The 12,960-nt window shown below is 36.9% G+C and overlaps 1 protein-coding gene across 1 annotated transcript; it reads left to right on the forward strand.

Moving 5' to 3' along the window:
* Positions 1-652: 652 nt before the first annotated feature.
* LOC136236140 (uncharacterized) lies at positions 653-12,247 on the forward strand. The gene is made up of 6 exons (XM_066026239.1): positions 653-758; positions 7,516-10,904; positions 10,955-11,041; positions 11,094-11,193; positions 11,246-11,334; positions 12,075-12,247. The coding sequence occupies exons 2-6, from the start codon at positions 7,539-7,541 to the stop codon at positions 12,087-12,089; spliced, it is 3,657 nt and encodes a 1,218-aa protein (XP_065882311.1). The 5' UTR covers positions 653-758; positions 7,516-7,538; the 3' UTR covers positions 12,090-12,247.
* The last annotated feature ends 713 nt before the right edge of the window (positions 12,248-12,960 follow it).

Below are 12,960 nucleotides of genomic sequence, written 5' to 3' on the forward strand. Positions count from 1 at the left end.
GCCTATATAGTTAAGAACAGTTTTATTGGTCTTATTGCCCCTCAGGCTGCTTACAAAAAAAAAAAAATCCAACCTTGATGCAACACTTCTGCACATCTACACAGTCGCAACCATTTCCTATCAAGCACCTTGACTCATCCAACCCAATTTGCGCTCTTTCAGGGTCTTCAGTTACTGATTGCCAGAGATTAATGTAATACCATTCCCTCTGCCATTCATGAACTACTCCACATCCCTTTTCAGGGTCTTCAGTTACTGATTGCCAGAGATTAATGCCATACCATTCCCTCTGCCATTCATGAACTACTCCACACCTCGGCGTTCATTCAATCACCAAACTGTGCTTCAGGTGTGCTTCCAGTGGCTACCGTAGTTCCGCCCATCGCCCACATCCCACTTCAGCACTTAATTGACTTTAGATCTATCTAGCTTAATGTTTTCATAGATAGTATAGCTATTCTACGGGTACGTAGAATATACTATCTATGATGTTTTAAACTATTGTAGTATGATCTCGGATTTAGTGATGGAGCCCGTATTTCTGCAAATCAGTTCAGCTAATTTCTAAGTTTAAAACACTGAGTGGAATGCTGAGTCCTCGCCCCTTTAGAACATTCAATTTTAAATTTACAGGGTCCCAATTTTACTGGAAATTTCCGTATTTTATTATATCATGTGAGTACTCAGGTCTAGACTAGAGAAGACGAGCGAGAAGACGTGGAAGTGCTTGGGAGGCTGTTTAAATTCTCACTGTAAACGTATGTTAAACATGTTGTGCGCCTACGTATCTAGTAGAGGGCGAGGTAGAGGGTGCTCAGCCGATGGGTCATCATTTTGGCGCCTAAAATTTCCCCGACAGTTTGTATGAGTTACAAACTTGATAGTCACGATCCGAGGTAAACAGGAGTCGTAACTAGGAGGGCCGGGTTTTGGTGTTGGAAGGAGAGTCCTTCTTCTGCGTGTCCATGCATGCTGCACAGAAAATGCAGACTGGGTAAAAACCTCGGTAAAAGCAACCTGAGTAACTACTCCGGTAAAACAGTGAGGGTGACACCCAGGCAATTGTGCACCTATCAATGTAATCCCCGACTACCACTAATACGGGCTGAGGTGGGGATTTGCATTTCTGAAGCCTTACAATTCCCCACCTACTGGGGGAGTACTGGCGATACAAACCCCGACCAAGTCTCGACCTGCAGACCCCGGGAATACTGGGGCTAGGCGGGGATTTGTACGGTCGTGTGGCATTGGTCTAGTGATGAGTTAGTTCGAGTGGATTCTAGTATAAACGTAATAGCTAGCACCCGACTCTCTTTCCTAAACTGAAAGCACACATCTTCGCTGTCTGAGTGAATTTCTTTAGCGAAGACAAATCCCCACTATGTCGGGGAAATTTAGCGATCAATTCCCCCATCATCCCCAACCTTTCCCCACCCTCAGCCCGTATCAGTGGTAGTCGGGCATTACATTGATAGGCGCATTACATGTAGGTAGATGGTCAACAGTCAAGGCCGTCAATATATGATTGAGGATGAAAATTTGAAACCATTAATCAAACAGTACAATCATTGCTAAGGCACAGGTTACATATTGAAAAAGCCTCAAGTCAGTTTAAGGTCAAGGTAAATATTTTGGTGATCAAGACTGACTGCAGTTGCAGCCAGAATCTCAGTGTAGGCCCATGTTACACTCCTTGACACTGTATGTCTACGTTATACCCTCTTGACCGTGAACCTGAGGGCTAAGAACTGGGGAACTGCAGGGACTCAACTTTCATAATGTTTATACTGGCTAACTATGTAGGTCACAATTGAGTGCATTTCTCTGTCTGATTAGTGTATAAATCGATTATCTTTCCAAAACTACTCACCACAGAAGCTGAAACTTTGGTGATCCATTCTTTGGACATTGCAGATAATGCTGACACCATTAAAAAATTCTGAAATTGTGCAAACAAGTCAAGCTTTTGGTAAGACGGTCACATTTGAAAATTCCAATTTTTTGTGTACTCGTATTAAATGTTGCAAATCTGGGTATCTGCTATTTTAAACATCAAACAATGGCACTCAATAAGGTAGAAAAGTTTCCGCTGTGAAATGAATCTCTCACTGTGAAACGATTCTCTCACGTGAAATGAATCTATGCTTGCGAGTATAACCCAGAGAGATAGGTACTATAGGAATTTACAAGAAGCTGATCATGTCATCATGGGGTAGCATAAGCTTTTACATTTTGAGTGTGGACATGTGATGCTTCAAATATATTGGAGTACAAGATGTGCAGAGTTACTTTACGCTTACATTCGCAGCCATAACTTCCGTTTGGATTAGTCTACAAAGTTGTAATTTGGCTTAAAATGTTCATGGATCAGCACATTAGCCAAGGTATAGTCTTAGCCCTGTAGTCACTTGCGCATATGGATATGAAGGCAGTTTGGTAGAAGAAATGATGATTTTGTTTACGTTTACTGCATCGTAAACAAATACGTGACACGCATACCATTAGAGCTATATAAACGCAATAAAGATTTTCGAACTCTCCATGAGCAGGCAAATAAGGTGGTATATAGGTATATTGTACTTTGCGTGGGAGGATCAAAGCGATGCCACGTATCGTATTCTCCATACAGTACTAATCAATTGCATAACTGTACTATATGGGTCATACAGTACAGTTACGCAGCTAATTGGGAAAATACAGTACAGTTATGCGCTTAATTGGGCAAATACAGCACACTTGGGCAAATACAGTACAGTTATGCGGAGAATTTATTTGTGGAATGTTATGTAAACAACACACTGTAAATCGCTAAAACCAGCCAAACTAATCCTACGAGTTCGTTCTACGGCCAGGAATAGATTGTATAAACACTTACTGATTGTCTGATCATGAAGCTTTAAACACGACTCACTAAGACAGCACGATTGATCACGTGTGTGACATTGTAAATTGCTAAAACTAGCCAAACTAATCCTATTAGTTTGTTCTACTAGAAATAGATTATATGAACACTTACTGATATCCTTATCACTGAAAATCGCAGGGGTTTGAGTACTAGAGAAAATCACTCCGAGCCAAATGCGACCAGGAAGTACAATATATCACTTAAAGCACCGCCTTGCTTGTGTGTACGAAAAATACAGTACTCGGGGGTGTCTTGAGGCAAATACAGCTCTCGTGCTGTATTAGCCTCTCAACACACCCCCTCGTACTGTATTTTCCGTACACGCGTGTGGCGGTGCTTTAACTCTAACTTAATAGACTTGAGTTTTCCTTCTTTGAGTACTGGCCTGATAAAAACTTGCTTATTTATGTAGCATGTGATATTAAATTATTTTTAAATTTCGTTTTTCTCAATATGTACTTTTTATTGGTGTGCTATGGTTTGAAAATTCCAATTTTTGTGTACTTGCTTATTAACTTTTTTGTAATATAAATTATTATCACTGGTGAACCCATGCATACCGCATCAAAATAAATGGTGTTGCGTGCACCAGCTGCCAATTATCATCTGAAAAGTGAAGTATCCATTATGCTCTGTGTTGTCAGCTATATTCAATCAAGAGTTCACAATAGATATATTTAGGAGAGTATCCATTGCTGTATTGTCCCTTCAAAATGCACTGCATAATAATGTTATGCAATAGTCATCATCACCAAACGTGTTAACTTGCTTCAAGAGCTAGAAGGGCCTTGAAGTACTTGCAGGTCTTCGCTTTGGTTTATCAATGTCTATCAGCAAGTCTTTCATGGCTAAACTATGTGTTGGAGTTCACTGAAATTATACTAAAATGCTGCATAATGTTACACAATTATTATGCAGTGCGTTTTGGGGGCAATACAGGCGTTGGATACTCTCCTAAATATATCTATTATGAACTCTTGATGCAACCCATTACACAGCATTACGAATCAAGAACTGTTCGAAAACCACATCTGTAACCAAAATAGCCACTATGAAAAATATGGACGATTTCCATTATAAAGGGAAGCCATCATGTGCTACCTCCAAATTGACACCTTTCACTGTCAGCCAAGATGAATGGGACACAAAGGAGGACACTGGTACACGTAAGTCCATGAAGAATGCATTGTACATACTGTGGTATGCCAAAAGGCACCTCTCAGGCCAAAGTGATGTCAAACAGTGAAAAAATAAAGCCCGTAGCCTTAACTATTATCTAGTTACGCTTGTCTGAAGGCATCAGTCAGAAAATTCTGTTTAAAAATTCCGTAGCAACTAATTGAAAGTGTTTCGGGTCAATCTGAAAGCTTGTTTGGGCTTAGTTTTACCTAACCAATACTGCCTCATCGTTGTCAGGGAAAATTAAGGCTGGTTTTTTGGGGTGATGTTTTTTTTGTGGGCCACACCTACACCTTTGTGGTCCCTACTATACTACATGATGATGAAAGTTAATAAAATGTTTAATTTATTTAAAATACTTTTATTTTTGTTTTCACAATAAATATATACAATATGTGAATTCATCACCATAGTTTATTATATATTTCATTAATTATTGTGTAATTCATTTATTACATTGTTATGCACTGCAAACAAACCGCTTTAAACACAAATTAAGAACAGAAGTATCTTCTCAACTGTTTTATAGTTGTCTATTGTGTTTGCTTACACAAATTCTCTATTGCCTGCTGTACTTTATTTTTGTACACAGGACTCCATGTCGCGATATGAAAATTTTAATATCATGATAATCACGATATCATGTGACTTATATCACGATAGTCATGATATATTGAACGAATTGAATATGTTAATGTTTTCATAGGACAAGTTTTATTCAATCAATGATTTGACAAAGTTGACACTTGTTTTATTATGCATCACCACATGTTTCCAGAGAAATATCCTCATATTTTGGAAGTATCAAGTCACTTTTCACTAAACAATTTGTGGTTTTTTTATATCACAATATAGAATTTTCTCTATCATGATTATCGTCAATATATCGTGACATCACTACTCCAAATATTGCTACATGTGGTGACTGCAAAGAGGATAAATATTGATTGCGATATTTTTTTATTAGGCCTGACAAATAGCATTTTTTACACTTTTATTAAGTGGATGCGCCTAACAACCAGACTCTATGGCATGTATATAGACAGACTGGACCTGTATTGATATACCCTGTATTTTGTAAGTAATTAACTATTAGTTTGTTTCATGCTACTAATTATTAATTTGAAATGAAGTAGGCATCCTCGCACTTAAGAGTAGTGAAATGACAGTATACCATAGCTAGGTAGTTCCCTACTGTGACAGTTATAGTTTGTTCAAAGCCATGAAAGAGGATTTACCGCAAAGCACACTTAACCATGTCTCTTGTTTTGCACATGGATCTATACTTGAGTTTAAATACACTATTTACTTAAATTTTTAGTATATGGTTATATTAAATACTAGATTCCCCATCCTTCTAACAGGTCCCTAGTGGGATTGCCCTTACAGTTGTGAGTTGTGACTATTCTTTTAGAATACTATTACCATTTACCTGACTGTTGTATTAGGGTGACTGCTTTATAGAGTATCTTGATCTCTTCAATTTTTTTATCCAGTAGAATTTTCTACTGACTGACTTTGACTGATGCTTTCAGACAAACATAACTCAATAACAGCTAAGGCTATAGGCTGCACCGTTCGATGTCACTTTAGTCTGACAGGTGCCTTTTGGCATGCCACAGTATGTATAATGCATGCAGACATTGTTTGCAGCACTTTTCTGATTTATACTGTAGAAGCTACCGTACGCAAGGAAATTTTGATGTAAGAAAAATTTGACGAATTCAGACTTCAGCAGATTTGACGAATAAAATGTTGATGAAAATCAAGAAATTGTAGGCAAAACCTGTACTTTTAAGGGCGCTTATAAACATTTGAAGAATTTAAATTTGACGAATTAAACTGATTCATCAAATTCGTCAAATTTTTTGACGTCAAAATTTCCTTGCATATGGTACATTTTCCTGTAGTCTTTGCCATATTCATTACATTCAAATAGAGATCTATGTGTGACAATTGTAAGTGTTAGGCCTCAAAGAGCTTGAAATGCTCTCTTTTTTATGTGAGCTCTGTGATCCCTAATATGCAGTACTACCATCCACTGTGCTGCATGATTAATACTTCATGGACTTACCTTTGTGTCCCACTTCTTTTTGCTGACAGCTCACAAGGTGTTGATTCATGATAGTGCCATGTAATGGCTTCCCTACATTTGTGACATGAATCGTCTGAGTTTTCGGTAGTGACTGTAATGATTGCAGGGGTGCTTCTTGTAGTGTTACGTTTGTAATGCTGTATATTGGGCTGAATATAGTGGTATGTACAGGTTCATTAGACATACTAGCCATAGTATATAGGATATGCACAACTTTATGACCGAAAACATTCTAATTGTTTTCTTACGTCACGATGGTGAATGAATGTATTGTAGGTATACATAGAAAGTGCGAATCACAAAAAGTACACCAGTCATGAAAGTTTCTCCAGAGTGATAGATTCCTTTGCATCTATAACAGAGTAACTGGAAGGAGGAGCTCTATCCATAGTTCATGTGGCAAGTTATAGTCCTAGCCACATTTGCTACCCGTACTTTTGTATAGGATTCATGATAGTTGTTCACCATCAAATATTCTTAGGCACACCGCTAATCTTCTTATATTGATCATTTTTCGTTCAGATAATAATAATACGCACACATCCTCAATTGTTACAAAAAAGTAAACAAGTACAAGGAATTTTTAAGTTTGATTTGGATTGAATGTCCACTACTATATCTACAAATGTAGGCAACCTTCCTTATTTCACTACTTTTTATTTCTATGATCCCTAATCAAACTTGAAATTCCTTGTACTTGTGTATACTATGTACATTTTAGACATGGCAAATTAAGCTGTTATCCTTAGCAACCAACTAGAAATATGGGATTGTGTAGGTAGTTTTTCTACTGATCCTGTGTTATATGTATCACTATCAGACAGGGTATGTACCATATCTGAATAATAAAGCAAGTGTTAGGCTTTAAAGTGTATGAAATGTTCCATTGTAGAATATATTGACTTGTTTGATCCTATGTTTCTTTTGTTTTTCAATGATATCTGTTTCCCCAATATTTTAATTATATTTTTCACTGTATATCTGAACTGCAGCATTTCATGCCTTAATGAAACATATACAGAAAATCTCCCAAATTTGATGTGTTTGTCCTGCATGTACGTACATGTGTATTACACACACACTGCCATGCTACCATATGCCTTAATAGTTGACTGCATGTCTACAGTTACTATCTTTATCACATTTGAATTGTGTGTTGTGCTGTCAAGTTGTACAAACAGCCATTTTATATGCTTAATGTATATTCTCTTGTAATACTTATATTTTGGAATATTTCAGTTCAATGTACAATCATGTATGTACGTATAAGCAAGAGTATATAATGTACTCTTGGTATAAGGTATACAGTATTTTACCATTGTTAGTATTCTTTTAGGTTATCAACGTTAAACAATCCCAATGGCTGCTGAAGAACTGAAACAGAGAGGAAATGAGTTGTATAAGCAGCAGAAATATGCAGAAGCTATTGAGCAATATGGCAAAGCCTTAGACTTTAGTATAGATGATCCCGTTCTTTTAAGCAATCGCAGTGTAGCATATTGGAAACTGGGTGACTATGGGAATGCTTTAAAAGACGCACAAAAATGCATTGCAGTGAAACCTGATTGGGTTAAAGGTTACCTTAGAATGGCAGTTGCTCTTAACTGCTTAAAGAAATACCAGGAGGCTAAAGATACTTCAATCTTAGGGTTTTGCTTTAATGATCTTAAATTTACTAAAGACTTTGTAATGGAGTGGTTGAAAGCTAGCAAAGCTCTAACTGAAAGTGACATTAGCGAGTTGCTTTTGTCTCAACCTTATTGCTATTTTTATCCTGACGGAATTGACTTAATTAATACTAAGTACTGTGAAATATTGGTGAGTATTATAGTACCTTTAATGCCTTCACAGTCTAGGGGTGTCTTAGGCCTATCACATGACGATATGGTAAAGTGCTTGTGTAGCACTGTGCAGCTTCTAGAAGATCTCCTTGTAGAATTTAAGCAGCAGCATTATCAATGTCTTTCCGAATGGAAAGACAAGGTAATATTTGATGTAGATGCATTTAATCCAGAATCTCAAACTGAATTGCTTACTTCTGTTGATAAGAAATCACTTGAGCTTGCTTCTTGGCTACAAAATGATCTTCCCAAGGCACTTTTGCCCGTAGTAAAACCAATTATGTTGTTAGCAGTCAAAGCATTGTTATCTCGATCCCTTTGTCTAAGGTGCATGAATGCTGGTGCTTTCTCTTTAGAATACATTGCTCACTCATGTCTTCCTTTCTTTGAAAATTGTATTTTCAGTGAATCTTTATACACATCAACACATATTGAAGTGCTTTTCTTAATTTTATATTCATATGGGTCAATAGAGTTTTGGACAAAAGACATGCTTCAAGCTGTTCAAACCACCCAAGCTAGAATTCAGCAGTTGATTGCCATTATGCCTAAAAGCACTAAAACTTATGATCTCCTCATGGAAGAGTACTCTGAGAATCTTTCTGTTTTTCTGAACATGGATGTCACTGGAAATTCTGATTCTCAGTTCAGCCATAACCCAGTTGGAACTGCTACTGACCTTGAACATATTTTACTGGTTGATTGTGTTGAGGATCCTAGGAAAGCCCGCCAAGATGTAGAAAATCATTTGCACGTAATCCTTGAACAGGAAGCAGAAAATGAAGGAATTTTCATTGATGCTCAAAACCTGTTCTTTATGACAAGTATTTTTGTCAAGCTTGGTGATAGCGAGAAGGGTCTTGAAATTTATCAGAAGGCGTTTAGTGTAGCACAATCTATTATGATGCATTTGGTTGAAAATGATATCACTAGTTTAGAGGAGGTTGCCACTGTGGTTGGGTCACTGCGTCATTTTGCTCTTTGTGGAGCTTCATTTCTGTTAAGTTCTCATCCAAAGATAGCTTGCGATGCATTCATCAGGTGGAAAAATTTATATGCTGAAGTTTTCTCGATTTTAATCAGGCTTGGATTGAACTCCAATAATAACTTACTTTTTCAGCTTCTATCAAATCCTGCCATTCAAAAAGAAGAAATGGATGCCTTTAAATTCCATAACATCAGAGAGAAAATGTTTACAAAGAAACATTTTGCACATGTTATACGTGCACTGATGGCTCAGAACCATGATCAAGTATTGGCTTTATTGGACTCTGCCGATGTTGTCCTGGATTATGTTTTTGATATTTATCATCCAGACTTTAATCCTAAAGTACAGCAAAGAAATGATCCCGTATGCTATGTGTGTATATTGGAAAAGAAATCACCACCAAAGATAATAAAAATTGATGTGGCTCCTTTACATAAATCGTTTTCAAATCAAGTTGGAAAACCTGTGTCTTTTGATAAAGTTGAAGATTTATGCTCAGAGTTGTCCAAAGCGATTTTTCCACCTGATGTGTGCAAGATACTAAGTAACAGTGGTATAAAGCGATTATTGATTTGTGGTGACTCCTACTTGCATGACCTTCCTCTTGAGGTTTGCTCTTGGGTAGATGTACAAACTGGCACCACCGTTCAACTATGTGAAAGATTTGACATTGTCCGCCTTACATCTCCTCGTGAGCTTTTGCGAGAGAACGTTGTGTCTTCATTGCGCCTAATTTTTAACCCACTAGTAGATCTGTCCTATCAACCAAGTATCACCAATGTTGCTGCAGTTTTGAAAGCAACTAAATCTGTTGATTTGGAGATGTTGCCAATTTCTGTTGAAGAATTACTTGGCAAAGCTATAGTATACATTGGGCATACTACCGACTCCTTATTGCAACAAGCAGAAATGTTAAAATCACTTTCTTATAAATGTGGTGATCAGTTACACCCTTCTAAGAATTTTATGGCAGTTATACAACAGACGATGACCAAGGTTAAAGAGAAAGTGAAAGCTAGAGCAGAAGAGTTTAAGCTGCAATGTAAATGTAAGATTATTGCTCCCACAATGTCACTGAACACAATGTGCTACTTTGTGGGGAATCCAGATTTTAAATTGTGCGGTAGTAATAATGTTGGAAAATCAGTGGGATGGATTTCTTCTTTGACCTCAATGTTTGGTTTGGCAGCATTTAATGAGCCAGCAATTAAGTTTGAAAGTTTGCCTGGAACTCAAAAAGAAATTGAGGAGGTGAAGCAACTATTGTCATTAAATCCTCATTTGGACATCAAAGAACCCATTGTAAAGGATGCTGCCACAGTGGATAATGTTTTGTCCTTAGAGTCACCTTTTATCTTGCACATTGCTACACATGGCCATTTGAGATCTTCTATTCATACTCAAGCTCGGAAGAGCCATTGGCATGATACTTCGACTGCATTGCTTTTAGCAGGGGCGGAAACCTATTTGAATGAAGATTATTCTAAGCTCAGTTCTCATATCAATGTTGGTTGTCTTACACCAGCTACTGTTTGTGCTATAAACTTAGAAGGTACAAGGTTGGTGTTTCTGTCTGCATGCAAATCAGGGATAGGTGATAAGCCTTTCCATGAAACTTCTGAAAGTATTCTACAAGCTTTTCGTAGTGTGGGTGCTCAAACTGTCATCTCCACGTTATGGAGTGTTGATGATAGCACCACAGTTGATGTTGCATCACTCTTTTATAAATATTTGATGGAAGATCCAACATCAAATCCATCTCATGCTCTTGCACTGACCAAGAGGCATCTTATAAAACAGAAAGAGCCTTTCTCAGTTTATGCTGCTTTTACCTGCTCTGGACTAGATCATTCTCTACATCCCTCATCAGTGTCTGAGGCTCAGAGCATAGAAATGGTATGTAAAATACATATCCATTGGTTTTGTTATTTTACCTGTGTTTGTAGATTGCAAACTACATTAAAGCTAAATATCAGGTTTCTATTGAGCTGAAGAAAATACAAGGAGTTGAAGGAAAGAAATGTGTTTCACTGGTAAATATTTCCTGCACGTTGTTTAAGATTGTGAATGGTGAAATCTTTCTAGATTGATCGGCTAGTTACAGTTAAAGGTTTGCTAGATGGTATCACTGAGCAACTTCAGGACAAAACAGAATTGCAGTTGTATGCTACTTACAAAGAAAATGGTATACATAAAATAATAACCTTGATAATTGATCTCATTTTGTCTATATGCAGTTGTTGAATTAAATAAAGATGATTATGTAATGAATGCTATAGACAAGTATCCATCAGCAACACTGTATGTTGCTCCTTCTAAAACTAAGGTATGGTGACAACAGATGTGGTATCAATAAACAGAATTTCAATGTTTATATAATCGTATGTACATTTTGTTTATTGCTAATTGTGACTGGGCCTGCGAAAATAAGGCATATGGGCACAAACTATATACTACAATATAACATCTCGTATCTCAGTACTGGGATAGACTACTTTCATTCTCTAACTTGTATTGTACACTGCTTGAAGTTTCTTAGTTTACTAGAGTAGTATATCTCCAGTATATGGAACAGTTAATTGATTGGTATTTTAGTAGTTTTTCAGTAAACCCGCATTCACTGATGTTTTACTGAGAGTTTAAAACTTAGTAAAACAATTATGTTCCATATACTTAAAGTTACTGACGTTTTACTGTCAGTATAACTGGGTACAACTACAGTAAAGCAGCTTAACAAATTAGTAAACTAAGAACCTTCAAGCAGTGGTACAGCCAACTAAATGTTCAATAAGTGCTGAAAATTTCATGGTCAAGCAACAATGGAATACAAACATCAAAGTGGGAAAAATTAGACAATTTTTAGGTGCCCACATGCCCTATTATCGCAGGCCCAATCACAAGTTTTGTTGGTGTGTAATATTCAACATGTATGTTGGTAAATAAATGGCAAAGGACTTATGCAAGCCTAGTTAAATCTTGGATTGCATATTTTGTCAAACTCAGCCTAGTTTTATTCATCACATGTATGTTTGTATCTGTGAGTGAAAATTTGCTTTATTTTTCTAGGGTGTGATATCCTGATTATTATTGACAGCAGTCTACACGTCCGTAACTTATAATTATTGAGTATTGCAGATTGACTCTTGCTATTTTATTTGGTGCATATTCATAAATATACTGTGTTTTTGCATGACTGTTACTTAGAGTTACTACATCTGTTATTATTATTATATTATATTATATAGTAGCAGTGGCAGATCCAGGGGGGGCACAGGGGGCATGTGCCCCCTACCATTACCTTCAAAAAATTGCATACAAGATCGAGATACTCTAATTAAATAGAACAGTCAATCACTCTAATAAAGCAGTCACAGTGTTCATGAGGCAGTGTAGCTTACCAATGAAGCTAGCTAGCCATTATTGCTGACTTTTTTTTTTTTTTTTGCTCTTCAAATTTTCAGCAATGTGCCCCCCCACCCCCCTTTTCCAAACTCTGGATCCTCCCTTGAGTAGTAGTATAATGGATTTGTATGTTGTTATGAATGCACAAGTGGTAAAATGTTTTGATGTACAGTTATTGAGACCCTCTTGACACATAGTTGTCCAAATGCATGTGGCTTTGAAATCTGTTGCCAAAAACTGAGTTTGGGTTACAGTTATATACATGCTTTGATGCTACCAGGCTTGTATATTTATTACTAATTACCACTTTAAAATTTTACTTGTAATTGCTTTTTCAGGATGATTATGTAATATTTAATGCTAATTAGCTTGGCCCTTAGTGATTTTTAAATTCCTTTTATTGTCATTTGCTGTTATTTCAACAAAGTTTCCTCTCATTGAACTTCCCTGCTACCGTAAGTGATGAAAGTTTGGGTTTGGTGAATCAGCAATGTGAACCATGTTGGCAGATAAGTTTAGTGAAGCCAATGTTGAACAATATTTAATAGCT

Source organism: Dysidea avara, chromosome 10 (assembly GCF_963678975.1).
Source record: "Dysidea avara chromosome 10, odDysAvar1.4, whole genome shotgun sequence".
Taxonomy (NCBI): domain Eukaryota; kingdom Metazoa; phylum Porifera; class Demospongiae; order Dictyoceratida; family Dysideidae; genus Dysidea; species Dysidea avara.

Coding starts and splice junctions, on each gene's coding strand:
- LOC136236140 (XM_066026239.1), top strand. CDS start 7,539: ATGGCTGCTGAAGAACTGAAACAGAGAGGAAATGAGTTGTATAAGCAG. Junction 11,042..11,093: donor GAAAGAAATGTGTTTCACTG/GTAAATATTTCC, acceptor AAATCTTTCTAG/ATTGATCGGCTAGTTACAGT. Junction 11,194..11,245: donor TGCTACTTACAAAGAAAATG/GTATACATAAAA, acceptor GTCTATATGCAG/TTGTTGAATTAAATAAAGAT.